The sequence below is a fragment of the Dermacentor andersoni genome, chromosome 1 (assembly GCF_023375885.2).
Source record: "Dermacentor andersoni chromosome 1, qqDerAnde1_hic_scaffold, whole genome shotgun sequence".
NCBI lineage: Eukaryota > Metazoa > Arthropoda > Arachnida > Ixodida > Ixodidae > Dermacentor > Dermacentor andersoni.
The window spans coordinates 165,861,354-165,876,989 of NC_092814.1; the positions used below are offsets into that span (position 1 = coordinate 165,861,354).

At 45.8% G+C, this 15,636-nt stretch overlaps 1 protein-coding gene across 14 annotated transcripts in view; it reads right to left on the minus strand.

Moving 5' to 3' along the window:
- LOC126547062 (uncharacterized) overlaps window positions 1-15,636 on the minus strand; it is a 273,332-nt gene that overhangs the window by 191,917 nt on the left and 65,779 nt on the right. For all 14 annotated transcript variants that reach the window (XM_050194897.1, XM_050194899.3, XM_055062716.1 and 11 more), the window contains one exon: window positions 3,008-3,274. In XM_050194897.1, the coding sequence (XP_050050854.1) occupies window positions 3,008-3,274 (267 nt within the window). The remainder of the gene's footprint in view (window positions 1-3,007; window positions 3,275-15,636) is intronic.

Here is a 15,636-nt window from a genome sequence, read left to right on the forward strand (position 1 = left end):
AATGGCAAGCTAATGCTGATATAATGGGGTACTTTTTTATGTGCATTCAAAGTTTGTTATCACGTCGCAAGCGCCAAATAAAATATCTCAGTGCCCTTCCACTCTGTGAAGAAGGATGACCAGCGAAGCTGTGTATGTGGGCCCCATAATGGTGAACTCTGCACCTCCGCTGCGGGTCGGCCTGGCATTGCACCATCTTCGGGATCGGCCCACGTATGTGGAGTGCTTAACGCCTGCTTCACCTCCACCGCGAGTCGGCTCAGCATTGCACTATCTCCGGGATGGGCTCACGTATGGGGAGTTTTTTGCTTACAACAACGACACAAAAATTTCCTTGTACGGTAGAGGTATACAGCTTCACTGTAAAACTTTTCAACCGACTGTTGTGTGCAACTTCTCCCCGTTCTGCGAACGAGGATACAGCAAAATAGGTACAAAAAACAATACTGCTTTTCCCTAAGCGTGAACGCTATTACAGCCGCTATAGTATCAAGCCGGTATCACTGCTAGACGTTCCGTGCGTGTCATAGAGAGAGAGGGGGGGACGGGTATCTTGCACAGAAGTATAAGCAAAAGATTGCTCTGCGTACTATAACCACCTTATCATCGCTAGCGGCCGGTAAAGCACAATCAGCTGCCGTTTCATAGCAACGCTAGCGAGGTGGGAGTGCAAACAGTTAGCGGAAGAGCACCCCCCTTTAGCTTCTATTTTCGACAGTGCCATCCGCGTATCGCACTAACTCAGTTTCGAGGCTATTAGCCACGCGTTCGCGTGTTCCCGCTCATATTGCTCACGATAGTACATTCACAAACATTTTAGTTTGCTTACTTTAAAACATATTTGCCAGTCACTGAAAGAATTTAGAACAGAAATAATTGTGTATTTCATTATGTAAATAAAAACTAGCAGCATACTCACAACTAGAACCATTGCCTATTACCTGTAAATTTAATTTTCCAGTAGCAATAGTAATTAAAATTGTCCTTGAGGCCCAGGTCCCCCCTAAATGGCAACGTTTTCTTATTATGTTCAAAATGTGTTTCAGGGCCCCTTTAAATGTGAGGCCAATCGGAAGGGTTTCCGTGGACCTCGTCATGGTCTGGCACGGCCTCCTGGATGAAATGGTTGTGCTGAATCTCAAATGAGCTCGATGGCACACAAGATGACTTGATCGAGGAGGTGGATAACAAGAAAAGCTCTGCCTCCTCCTGCTCAGATGATGATAATGAGTAAAAAGAACTCGTCTCGGAATTGTGATTCCTTGAGTAAATGTACCATTTCCTTTTTTGTTCATCTTGCGTTACATTCAGACTTATTTTTTTCTTATTTCGCGTGACTGAAAAGTCGCCCCTCACATTTACATCCAAGTGAGTACGGCAGATAAAAACAAACAACAAATCATGTTTGTTCCTACACAGCCAACAAAATTTCCTTTTATATTCATGCCACACTGAATACAACAAATTTCCACTTTCTTATTAATACAATATGAATATTAAAAAAGTTCGACTGGTATTTCAAATTTCTTAATTTTCGCATATTCATATTTTATCAATTCTGTTATTTCCTGTCTCAGCATTACAGGGTGTCAGCCAGGAAAAATATTAAGTAAACCTTCACAAGCTCGAACTCTGATCTTTCAATCGCTAGAGCTGAAATTCTTTTTGCAGCCATGGTATCAAAATATGTTTTTAGCCCCTTATCTCTAGAAGTTTCTGTGCCAGACTCCGGAGCTTGAAATTTCAACTTCGAAAGTATCAGGGAAAAGGCAACAGGGCAGCGTCACTTGCACTCACTTTTCACCTTGGGCAGCTTTCTAGTCGAGCCAGATGCCACACTGTGGCATGCTCCCTGCTTATCTTACGCTTTTTTTTTTTATCGCCGTTCGCACGTATTTGCTCGGCTGTTCACTGCCTCATTGTGGCCTCATGCAGCAGCAGCAGTAAAATAGGAGTTGCTGTCTTTTCTTTTTTTTCTTTTGCCTCTCATTTTCGATGCTGTGCAATCGCTAGCTACCGCCGGGTGAAATGCAAGTGCAAGCAAAGCTGTCTCATTGTCTTTGGTATTTTCAAATTTGAGATTTTGAGATATCCGGAGTCTCGCACAAAAGCTTTTCTAAGATAAGGAGTGAAATACATGGGTTGATACCATGGCAAGAAGAAAATTTTGACTTTAATCATATTTCAAGACAGAGTTAGAGTTAACGAAGGTTTACTGTTCATAACAAATTACAACTCCCAAGTTTCCAGTCTGTAGCAGAAAATGAAGCCAGCATTTGACATTTCGCTGAGTTTGCTGCTTTTTTAATAGAAGCAGGTGAGGACATTAATGCTTCTGAACCAAGGCTAGTTTAGGCTAGACACCGCAACTATCTTGCTTATGCATCTGTACATGGTGCAGAGTCTTGTACAGCCTAAGGGCAGACAAAATACTCAAAAGCATTCACACTGTGCCCTGTGAATTACTTGTACAACTCAACGAGTGTTGTACACAGCTTGGAGGGGCCAAAAGCCTGTTGAACCACGACACACAACAAAAGTTCGTCTCGCATGCCGCTGGACAAATTGGGAGCTTTAATTCCGTGAAGCCCCTGAAGTAATGCTTCAGCAGCGTAACACAATTGGCATAACCGAGGTCAGAAGTACAATTACCTCTGCTGAGGTGGCTGTAGTTACTGGCACGTACCCATATCTCTCCCGATTCTTGCGCACAAAGCTACTCGTGAGTCGTAAAAATCTGCTAGTGGAGTGTGCCGACTGAAGTAGTGGCTGTTTCGACGAATCACAAATCTCTTGAGCAACGGTTGTTGTTCTATAATCTTGAACTAGTTCATGTCGAAAGGGTACCCCCATCCCCCCCCTTTTTTTCAAATTCAGGTTTAAGCACATTCCAAAAATATTAATTCGGATTCGGTTTGGTTTGACCCTAGTTATAATGACGTTCAACTTTATTTGCACACTCACACTGAACACCTAACACAAGCAATAAAGTGACAAGGAAGCCCACCATGACAGCAGCTGGTCCTCCAATTGGTGGTGGCATGTGGTGGTGTGGTGGCTTGGGAACAGTAGCAAACATGTTGTAGTTTCCCCGGTCGTTAATGCCTGGGTGGATGAACCGACAAGAAGAACCCCACGTGCACTGCCCTTTGTTGAAAAAGCGGCAGATGGGCCGCGGCACCTGGGCAGCCTTACGTGCAGCTCCAGCACCTCCACCAGCACCCTCAGGCAGTTCCCCTTCTTCCAAGTCATCGTCCTGCACCGACAGCTCAGTCTGTTGGGAGAGAGGTGGGGGCACAGCAAGAAGGTGATTCGAGGGCAGTTCCAAGATAGGGGGCAAATTAGGGACATAGCACCACTCACAGCACCAGTGCAGAATGCAAGAAATAATAATAATAATAATAATAATAATAATAATAATAATAATAATAATAATAATAATAATAATAATAATCTTTATTTCCATCAAAGCGATGGAGGGGCCGTGGGTAAAAGTTGCTGAACAGCTTGACTAGAGCCCACGGTCCCCTCTACAAGGCAATACAGGAGCATCTATGAAACAAAGGAATCTAACAAAAGACAAAGCAAAATTCCTTCCTCAGGGTCCTCCGTTCAAGGATCGGAATGAGCCACAAAATAAAAACAACAGGGTGCCTGATGTTGACCGAGCAAGAATTGTTGATGCCTCTAGGCGTGGCAGAGATTTGAAACAACTCGCCGAGATGCTCAGCATAAACGTAAAAATTGCAAGGTCAAGTACAGCGACAGACCGCGACATGCCTCTGAAAACGGGGGCTCCGTCAGAAAGTTTGGCGCCGACGCTGTCGTAACAAGAACTGTCGACGAGAATCCAACGTTCATGATGAAACAGATAAAGTGAACCGTTGGACAAGAAACACCTGGCCTCACAATCGGCACCAGTTTAGTTGACCACCTCCTTGACGCACACACCTACTACATAAAATTAGCGACCCGGAGGCCGGTGGACTGCAACTGCTCCGACGTGAAGAAGTGAAAAGAGTATGCGCAATGGTTACAGACCAATGGGCTCCGGGTTTGTCACTTTTATGTCGACGAAACAAACTATAATATACGGTGCTGAAGAAAATTCAGCCACACAAGAAAGGGCATGGCAGCGCTCCAGATGACGACTTCAACGAAAGGCGTGAACATCAACATCGCCTGTATGTCGGCTCATAGCGTGCTGCACTGGCGAATTGTCGAAAGGGTCCATTGGATTGTATTCAATGAATTTCTCACCAAGATGTCTGCCCAGGTTGACTCTAAGGAGCCAGACACAGAGGCTGTTCTCATTTTCGACAATACTCCAGCTCACAAGTGCGCAGAACAGGCAAACCTGGTCAGCTCGAACCATTCCATCAAGTGCCTGCCGCCATACAGTCCTTTTTTAAATTCAATTGAGGAAGTTTTCTCCAAGTTCAAATGTCAAATTAAAGAGTACCTCAGTGAGCGGCGTGACGCAGTGCTGGTGACTCCACAAGGAGTCACACAAAAGGAGCAAAGGCACTCGTTGTTTGTGAATGCTGCACAACATGCAACGCCACTTGTTCAACGCATGGATTGCGCGGCATTCGATAAGCACAACTTTTCTTTTGTACAGGCGGCGCTAAGAGAACAGGTCATGTAGTTGTTTTCAGTTTGTTTGCATAAACCCATTCAGGAAGCACATTGGTATCGTGTGAAATCAAATACCGCACTGAATAAATTGCATGTTTTTGTTCAGATCTTAACGTATTTTTATACTTCTGGTGTCAAGGGAGATGTCTCATTAAACACATCACGAGGCTATTTTGCAGATTGACCTTCTTGCAGTCCCCCATCTTTGATCTTTCTAAGAAAAGAATGCACACTCAGTCCCACCCATCCGAGATTCAGCTAGTCTTCAATTTCCCACTTATATTTGACTAATGAGTGGCAATCAACAAAATATCATTGCATACACTCACACTTTGATATCAGGTCGGTAGCATAAAAAAGTTGCTGGTCATATTAAAACAATGGTTCTACTATGACCAATTCATCTGTAAGAAAAACGTGCGACTAAACGCGTGTATGATGCCCTTGAAAAATTTATTTTTATATCAATGCCGCCCTTATGGGAGAGTGCGTGCTAAGTATTCCTCAAGGCAACGTCATGTAAGTCACCATGGTAATACGGATTGTGCCTGTCAATTTGCCTCTCCTCTAGCCTGGTCCCTAGCACGAGTGCCTTGGAACAGCGCAGTGCGAGTCACAAGTAATCACGTCATGTTGAGCGTTTTCAAAACCATTTCTTTTGATCTACGAGTCAGCAGGTAAGGGGAGTTGATGCTCGCATGCGACTGTGGTGACGTCACATGAGTCACTAGCAATCACATAATTTGACTGAGTGATAGTGAGCAGGATGGAATCCTTGATGGCCATTTTGTTTGATATGCATGTCGGTGAGTTAAGAGAGTGCACGGTTGGGTGAGAACCATAGTGAAGTCACATGAGTCAGTAGTGATCACATCATGGAACTGAGTGATAGTGAGCCAGTGTTGTTACCCACTGAAAGCCATTTCGTTTGATATGCATGTCAGCAGGTTAGTAGAGTGCATGGGTGGGTAAAAACCGTGATGACTTCACTTGAGTCACTACTGATCACCTCATTTGACTGAGTGATAGTGAGCGAGTTGCTAATCTTTGAAACCCATTTCGTTTTACATGCAAGTCGGCAGAGGTCAGTAGAGTGCATGCATGGGTGAGAACTGTGGTGACGTCATGCGAGTCATTATTGATCACGTAATTTAACTGAGTGACATTGAGCAGGTAGTAACCCTTTGAAAGCCATTTCGTTTGATATGCATGTCGTCAGGTGAGGAGAATGCATGCGTGGGTGAGAACCGTAATGACCTCACTTAACTAGTGATCACCTCATTTGATTGAATGATAGTGAGCACGTTGTTACTCTTTGAAAGCCATTTCGTTTATATGCACGTTGGCAGGTTTGGAGAGTGCATGCGCGCATCAGAACCGTGGCGACGTCTCATGAGTCAGTAGTGATCACATCATGGGACTGAATAGTAGTGTGCGAGTTGTTACTCTTTGAAAGCCATTTTGTTTGCTATGCATGTCAGGCGTTTAGGAGAGTGCATGCATGGGTGACAACCGTGGTGACGTCCCGAGACCCACTAGTGGCCATGTCATTTCAGTGATAGTGAGCAGGTTGTTAAGCTTTGAAGATAATTTCGTTTGATATGCTAGTCGGCAAGTTAGGAGAGGTGCAACGGCGGTGATGTCAAGTGAGTCACTAGTGTCCTAATCATGCGACTCAAGAATAACCCATTACTGTCTCAGAACCATTTCGTTTGATAGGCATGTAGGTAGAATAGGAGTGCAAGCAAGGTACAAGCATAGTGAGCTATATTGAGTCGCTTAGTGATTATGTCAAGTGGCTCAGTAATCGTAAGCAAGTTTTTACTCTTGCTAACTGTTTCGATCAATATGCATGATCCTTGGGAAGGAAATCTCAAGTCATGATTGCACCCAAGCCACGTAATGTGCATTACGATTGTGACTCACTTTGCGAGTCACTCTTGTCACTTGGAAACATGACTTGAAAAAGACTTGAAAACATGACTTAATGTACCACACGGAAGTGCTTCTGAAGCAGCCATGACAACACTGGTAGCATGGAAACTGTGCCCCTATAGTGCTGACACCAATACAGTGATGACGTCAATAAATAGATGGCATTTACGACGCCTGTTACAACCTTTTTTGCAATAATTCTTCGTGCCTCAATCAATTTACAACAGGATTAAATTGACTGGCACTGGGATTAAAATGAGTCGCACTTGGATTAAAATGGCTGACACAAGGATTAAATGTGGTGGCACCTGGATTAAATTAATGGTACTTGGATTAAAAATGCTGGCGCTCAGATTAAATTGACTGGCACCTGGATTATCTTCAATGGCGCATGGATTAAACTGAGCTTTGGGAAAGCCTGTAGAAACTATGCACACACCATCCCGCTGGATGATGGCATCATTGTAACTTATGGACATTAAATGAAGGGGAAAACTGAAGGCTTGTCTTCTGTGCCATATCTGCTTTTCTTACGGATTCCACTCCCCATAATAAAACTGTGGCTGTTACTCAGCACCTTGTCTGTCGTGCACTCACCGTCCCGTCTTATAGGGGAACCCGGGGGTCTTTGGGACTGAAAATCAGCTCAAAATTCTAATTTTCAACTTTTATTTTGCGCGTTCCTGATGAGTTTCAGCGCCTATCTCCAAAATTTGGGTACAAAATACTGCATAGTTTTTCCGTTATCATGATCTAAAGATGTGTATCCGCAAGTGTTGCCCTTTAAACTGGGGACAAATCGCACCCGATTTTCACCTCGCCTAACTCTAAAATTACGCGCTCTGCCAGCGGCATTTTGGTATCATATGAAAGCTCGCATTTCTCACTTTCTTTATTCGTCATTGGCAACATTGCGAGTGCTGCGGTCACGAAAAAAACAACAGAAAAAGAAATTAGCGGAGCACGCTATTATTGGTCAGTTTGAGCATGTGACCAAGATGACGAGTCATGATTGGCTCCAAGGACCACGAGCACTCAAACCATGGCTCAAACGACAAAAACAGCCACCATTTTGTATTAGTCTCGCAACTGCGACGTTTGATATGTGTTATATAAGGCGTCGCTGCCTACCGCAGCGCCATAAGAAGGCGCGCGCTTGGAGCCGCCCAAGGGGGAGGAAAAAGAGGATGGAATAAACGCAGAGGATGAGTAATGTCTCCATTCCTGTCGTACTGAGTAATATGCACGATATAACATAATTGGCGACGAGGAGTTAACAAGCCATGTGCTACCGGCTTGCCCTTCATCTGTGCTGTCGATTGCTGCATATCATCCTCTACGATGAGTATTTCGGGGTTACAACCGCCACCCCCGTTCCTGTCAACACCTGGAGACCCAGTCATCCCATGGGAGCAATGGATTCAAGCGTTCAAGAACTACATGGTGGCGTCGGGTGCCTCCGACCTACCTGCCATGCGTCGGAAGGCGATTCTGCTCAACTGCTTGGGCTTGGAAGGACAACGCATCTACCAGACTCTCACATCAGAAGAAGACCCGCGCTTTTTGGCTTTGAGCGCCACCGGAGGGACGTTGACGACTCCTGCCCCAGATGAGTTCGACTGCGCTGTTGCGACACTTGAAAGTCACTACAATAGCTCTGTCAACGTCACCGCAGCGCGTCACCGTTTCTGTCGACGTGAACAAGCCCTAGGTGAGACTGCGCTCGATTACGTCACCGCGCTACGAGGTCTCGTAGGAGCGTGCAACTTCGGTGACTTGGCGGACGACATGATGCGCGACCAGCTTGTAGAAAAAACTACCAGCGAATACTTGCGTGAACGTCTTTTACTGAAAGAGTCTCTTACACTTTCTCGGGCCCTCACCATTGCGAGACAGCATGATCAGGCGACTAGAGAAGCGAGAGAACTTGCACGACATGAGGCACAAGTGCATCACGTTAAAAATACAAACACGTCAAATATGAGAGAAAAGCACTGCAGCACGTGCACGTGCTATAAGACGCCAACTGAAAGTCGTCAAGCTCTGAAAGAGCAAGAATGTTAGTGTGGCTCTTTGGACCATCTGGCGAACAGCCCTCACTGCAAAGCTAAGACACATAAGTGTCGCAGATGTGGAAAGACTGGCCATCTGGAAAAAGTGTGCAAGTCTTCCCGAAAGTCTGAAAAGAAAATTCAGCATGTCACAGAAGGCGACGCAGATACAGCTGACACGGACGATCATATAAGTGTTTGTCACATCTGGAGTCGTAAGAAGGGAATTTATGCAGTGTTGGAAATTGAAGGAATTTCCGTGTCGTTCCTGACTGACACTGGATCATCGGTTTCAATCCTAGCTGAAGAACTTTACCGACGCCATTTCGATACTGTATTTCCTCTGACATCAACATCCGTCCAGCTCCTCGATTATTCTAAGTCAGCAATTCTTATAAAAGGATGTTTCATTGCTCCAGTTTCATTTCATGGCCGATGCACTTCTGTCCTTCTGTACGTTGTGTCAGGAGGAACAACAATTCTTGGTTTAGATGGCATCGTGGCTCTGGATATGAAAATTCAAGGGTCACCTCTCAGGTGTCTGCTAATAACGCAAGAAACTCCTGTGCTCCCTCCTGAATTACGTTCAGAGTTTGAGCACTTGTTTGAAAAGCAGCTAGGAACTGTCAAAGGTTTCACTCACAAGGTCAGAGTTCGCGCATCTGTTCAACCAGTGGCCAGCAAACTGAGACGACTACCACTCGTCATTCGTGAGCAAGTCTCGGCAGAAGTACAAAAATTAGGAGCCCAGGACATCATTGAGCGCGTCGATTCTTCAAAGCGGGTCTCGCCAATTGTCGTAGCCAGAAAAAAGGATGGCTCGATTTGCATGTGCGTAGACCTACGAGAGCCAAACAAAGCTATAGTAGTGGACAGTTTTCCCCTGCCACAAACTGAGGAACTTTTGAACAGCTTGGCTGGTGCACAGCGATTCTCCAAGCTAGATTTAGTTTCTGCATACCATCAGTTACCACTAAGTCCAGAGAGTCATGATCTTACGACGTTTATAACCCACGACGGACTATTCCGCTTTAAGAGGGTGTGCTTCGGACTGGCATCGGCACCGTCAGCGTTTCAGAAGATGATGCATATGATGCTCCAAGGATGCAAAAGCGTCTTGTTTTACATTGACGACATAATCGTGTATGGACTCTCCAGAGAGGATCGCTTGGACTGCGGCAGCCCAAACCGGCTTGGAGCAGCTGAAAACGTTGATAACATCTTGCGAAGTTCTTCACCTTTTTGATCCTCAGTTACCCGTGTACGTTACAACTGATGCCTCGGGATATGGATTAGGTGCTGTACTGCAGCAGGATAACGGAACATCACTGCAAACTGTCGCGTTTGCCTCACGCACTCTTCAACCACATGAACGGAAGTACTCCGTCGGTGAACGTGAGGCCCTTGCCTGCGTCTGGGCCTGCGAGCACTGGCACGTTTACCTGTGGGGCCGACCTTTCATCTTGCGGACAGACCACGCTGCTTTGGTTACGCTCCTCTCAACGAAAGGCACAGGTCACCGTCCGTTAAGGATTGCGCGCTGGTCATCACGGTTGCTGTGCTACAACTACATCGTGGAATACAGGAAGGGTAGCGAAAACGTCGTGGCTGACGCACTCTCCCGGCTGCCCGTACAGAGTTTCATCCATGATGCACCCGAAGAAGAATTTATATGTCTCTTGTCACCAGTAGTTAGTACCATGCAAGAGTTTCAAGAAGCAAGTGCTGCCGATCAGGCTATCTCTCAAGTTAAGCAGTTTAACACTACTTCTTGGCCTGACAATAAATCCTTGTCAAAAGAGCTGCTACCTTACTTTCACGTGCGATCCAAACTCTCTGTTGTTAGCGACATTCTTTGCCGGGGTGACAGGATTGTCGTGCCTTCAGCTTTGACCCGCCGTCTTATGGATCTGGCTCATGAGTCACACCCAGGAATTAGTCGTACCAAAGCTCGTCTTAGGGAGTCATATTGGTGGCCGTGCATGGATAATCACATTGAAGAACTTGTACGGACATGTGTAGCCTGCCAGTCATGTGACAAATCAGCGCGTACATCTGCAGCCCCAATGCAACCCATCACTCTTCCCGAGAAAGCCTGGGACAAAGTTGCTATCGACATTGTGGGACCTTTCACACAAGCTCCAGCTGACTGTCAATTTGCCATTACGCTTATTGATTATTACAGCAAGTGGCCAGAGGTGACTTTCGTACACGATGCGACCACGTCTACAGTGACCAAATTCCTACTTGAACTTTTCGCAAGAGAAGGATATCCACGTGGTATCGTATCCGATCATGGACCACAATTTTCTTAGAATTTTGAAGATTTTCTCACAGAGTGCGAAATCACCCATTACAACTCTTCTGTGTATTACCCGCAAGCTAACGGTTTAGTGGAAAGATTTAACCAGGTATTAAAATCCTATATTCAATTAGCCCTTAGAACGTCGTGAGATAAGAATAGCAATGTTTGATTACCTACAAACATATCGCTGTACGCCTCATGCGACTACTGGTGTTGCACCCGCTATTCTTCTTCATGGACGCCAACCTTGCACCAGACTTGACATTGTGGGATTCCCTGACAAATGTTTCACCAATGACCCTTCAAAGGCACTACAGCAGTTGAGAGAGCGCATCAAGAACAAGCAAATGACGTCGAAGCGCTACACCGTTCAAAAACGCGTTGCCAAGGAACCCAACTTCGCCGTGGGTGACTACGTGCGGGTTAAATTACCTGCAGTTCATGGGAAGTTATCTTGGAAATTATTGGAAAGCGCGGACCCGCCTCTTACCTCTTGGAAGATGGGCGGGTGTGGAATGCTTCCAAATTAGCGGCCGTTCACCCTGAAGCTATCAGCAGAATGAAATTAGGTACCACTGCTGTCATGAACTGGTCACCGGCATCCGATCACTCAACCAGTGCGGCTGTAAGCTGTCCATCACAACCTGGCACATCAAGCGCAGATAAGGCACCCCTGAATCCTGAACCACCTGCTGCAGGGCGCACGCAACAAGCTTCAGGTAATTTGCCAAGATGCGAAGAGCGCCCACAACAAGAAGACACCAAAGAAGCTGCATGACTACATCAAGAAGTAACGGACCATTTTTTTTTTTTTTTTTCACGAGGGGATATGTTATATAAGGCGTCGCTGCCTACCGCAGCGCCATGAGAAGGTGCGCGCTTGGAGCTGCCCAAGGGGGAGGAACAAGAGGATGGAATAAACGCAGAGGATGGGTAATGTCTCCATTCCTGTCGTACTGAGTAATATGCACGATATAACAATATGCTGGAGGTCTGACAAAGTTTTGTTCCGTGAATTGTTATGGGTGGAAACATACAAGACACAATATACTTCCAAAAGCGATTCAGTCGTCGTAGTCAGCACAGGATACCCGGCAGCTCGCTGCTGAAGTCGTACCACCACTGAACGTCGACGCCTCAAAGCTTTGCCGCATCACGCATATCCACATGCCGGTTACACTCGCATAAGAATTGAACATAGCTGTCTCAACCGAAGAGGAAGTGAAAGGGAGTTAACCAAAGGGCCCGATCTTTATTAGTCATATCATAAGAAGCCAGCAAACACTGACGCCAAGGACAACAAAGGGGAACTTGTTTGTAACAAATGAAGTAAAGAAACGATAAATTAATGGCAATGAAATGAAGTGGATGAAAAATACACTTGCCGCAGGTGGAGAACAATCCCTAGAAATGCGTAGGTTGTGAGATCGTTCCCCACCTGCGGCAAGTTTTTTCATCCACTTTCATTTCCATTAATTTATCGTTTCTTTACTTCATTTATTACACACAAGTAATTTCCCCTATGTTGTCCGGAGTCTTATGATATGAAGAGGAAGTGGATAAGATAAAAGCACATGAGAAAGCTACGCTCGACAAGATCGCATCTACGAGAGTGAAAGATTTGGTGTTTCGTTGAAGATCCGACCGCCGATAGTGCAACAGCCTCGGTCGCGAGGCCTGCTACTCCGTACATTGTCGTCGGACTTGCAGCAGTGAATATTGTTGTCGGGCTTGCAGCAGTGAACAATCTTCTCGGCGTTTTCTTGTGTAATACTTGTGGTGGTTCTGCGTAGCTGGTGCAGAGCGATCAGGATTACAGTATCGCTACTAAACTGACTGTGGTTTGCGAGATCTGCGGTGAGAATGCGTCGGGATGGAGCTAGCGGGGAATTGAGGGCCCGAAAACGTGCAATCCTTTTGAAGTAAACGTACTTGCAGTGCATACTATGTCATCGACCGGCAACAGCCAAACATCGTCCGTGAATTATAGCTAGTGCCTACTGATGGCGTTTACGGCCGTTTCTGTCAAACTTTACTTCAACATATCAGTTGTGAAATGTTTTTCGTTTTCTCAAAACCACAATTTTGATGATGATGCCGTATTGGGGGTGCATTATCTCTGCTTTTACTTGCGCTATCACTAATTTTTTTTTCCAGGAAGGCAAAGCTATGTAGAGTGCAAATAAGCGAACTAATGTTGCCTTTATTAGAAAATGTTTTAAAAATTTTTCTTTTTTTTAGCAGTTAGATGGATTTCTCTCACTGAAATTTGTAATGTTCTCATTTGATATAAAGTTGGAGTGGAACCCCATACTTGCTTATTTGCACTCTTTGTTAGTTCAGGGTGTCTACGAAGGTGACATTTCCAAATTCCCCAAGTTGTCCAGGTTTTCCCTGAGTGCCTTTGCAATATTCCCTGAGTGACGCAGAACTAAGTTTTATGTCAAGACGGGCTGAAACCACGTCGCCTGACACTGTCACTCTCTAGTAAGCATATAAAAAAAGAATAAAAAACCCTACTTAATTCAGTCTGAACACTAAGGAGTAGTGTTTATGTTATTCAAAAAGAGAATAGAAAGGAGAGGTTGGTACAATGCACAGCAAATAAAACGTCTCGAAAAAAATTGCAAATCGAGTCGGACATCCTCAACGAATAAAAGAGATGCATACAGAAGCAAAACCGGCAAGGAGCTCAATAGCGAACGTCGAAGCAGCTAGGTCTAGCGCTGCCGCAGTGGTGGCTACGGCTGCCAGCGGATCTGCGGGCGAGAGCGCCGGTTCGAGGCGGCGAGGTAATCAAAACGGCAGCGCTGGTGGCTTTGATTAATGCCATTTCAGACCTGCGGTCACGGCAAAAATCCGGAAAATCGGACGGCGAAGGGTTCTTGCGTCCCAAATTTCGGCTGTTCTGATACATTGACTCTATGGGGTACGTGGTGGTGCCGCAAAGCCGTCCAAATTATCGGGCATCCGGAAAGTCGTTCGTTGACTGTACATTGGAAACTCCTCCAGCCGACGACAGGGCGACAAAGACGATTCATTACGATTCCTGTCTGTTACTCGAGTCAGCATTACCGCTACTTTCAACCCTTCCAATAATATTACTGCTAATTTTCCCTGATAGAGGTACAAATTACCTGAGTTTTCCCTGAGTTTTTCCAGACTACTAAAAATCCCTGAGAATTCACGGTTTGACACCCTCAACATGGCTTACACCACAAGACCTATCAGGGCCATATGAACATGATGGTTCAAGCGTGCAGCAGTGCTGCAACAGATTGTGAGGCTACAAGTGTGGCCCAAATCACAGAACTTTACAAGGACTTGGGAAACCCACCAGGGAACATAGATATTATTTATGATGGAACCTGGCTGACACATGGCCGCAGTTCGCACGTCGCTGTTGGGTGCATCATTGAGATGTACACCGGACTCGTTGTTGACCACGTCGTGCTGTCAAACTTTTGCTTGGGCTGCTCACATGGTCCAAAACCCAATGAGCAAGGGTATGTGGCTTGGCACACAAAACATCTTACAGAGTGCCAGAAAAACATTGACTGTAATTCCACGCAAATGGAGGCGCAAGCTGAACTGCTCATGTTTCAGAGATCCCTTGACAAGTACAAGCTGCGTTACCCGACAATGCTCTCCGATGGTGACAGCAGGACATTCTACACCTCGACGGAGCAAGCTGCTTACGAATTCATCAAGATAGACAAGGAAGACTGCATCAATCATGTGCACAAGCGCATGGGAGCAGCCTTGCGTGGGCTGGTTGACAAAAAGAAGGCCCAATGCGAGCCACATTGGAGGAAACGGATGGCTCACCCAGGACAGGATTAAGAAGATGATTATTATTATTACAAATTATTATGGCTGGGTTCTAAGGAGTCACAAGAATGACACGCCAGGAATGAAGAGGGCAGTTGAGGCTACCCTGCGCTACATGTCGTCAACTGATGATGCTCCCAAGCTAGACCTTTGTCCCGAAGGGTTAGAATCCTGGTGCAGCTACAACTGAGCTGTGGCTTAAGGCGAGCAACCTCCAGTACACAAAAACAGCCTGCCCAACTTTGTGTTCAAAGCTCTGGAGCCAATTTTCAAGCGGCTGGGTGAGGAAGCCCTCTTGGAGCGGTGCAGCGACAACGTGACTCAGAATGGCAGTGAAACCCTGCATTCCGTGATCTGGGATCAAGCCCCAAAGACTAAGCATGCCTTACTGCACTGCGTCCAGAGGGCAGCAGCTGAAGCCATCAGCCGATTCAACCAGGGTGCGACAAGAAGCAACACTGCAATAGCCGAGAAGCTGGGCTACAGTGCCGGCAGCTGTATGGTGCGCCGAAGCCTTGAAAAGGATCGTCGGAGGCTTCACATGTCCAACAAGGATCGCACAAACAGAAATGCTCTGACAGACAAGCTTGCAAAGAGGCACAAGCCAGCAACAGACTGCCTACAGTCCTGGGATTTTATAGGTCTAGGTGTGACCTGTGCTGAATGCACAATTGTGTGAGTGTTCAAGAGATATACATTGTTCTTTTTTTTTAATTTGAATTCTGGGATTTTATGTTACACAACCATGATATGATTCTGGATTAATTTGAGCACTTGAAAAGCGCTACAACACAAGCACATGAACTTTTTTGCATTTCGGCTCCACTGAAATGTGGCGACCACCACTGGGATTTGATCTAGATTTTCTGTTGTAGC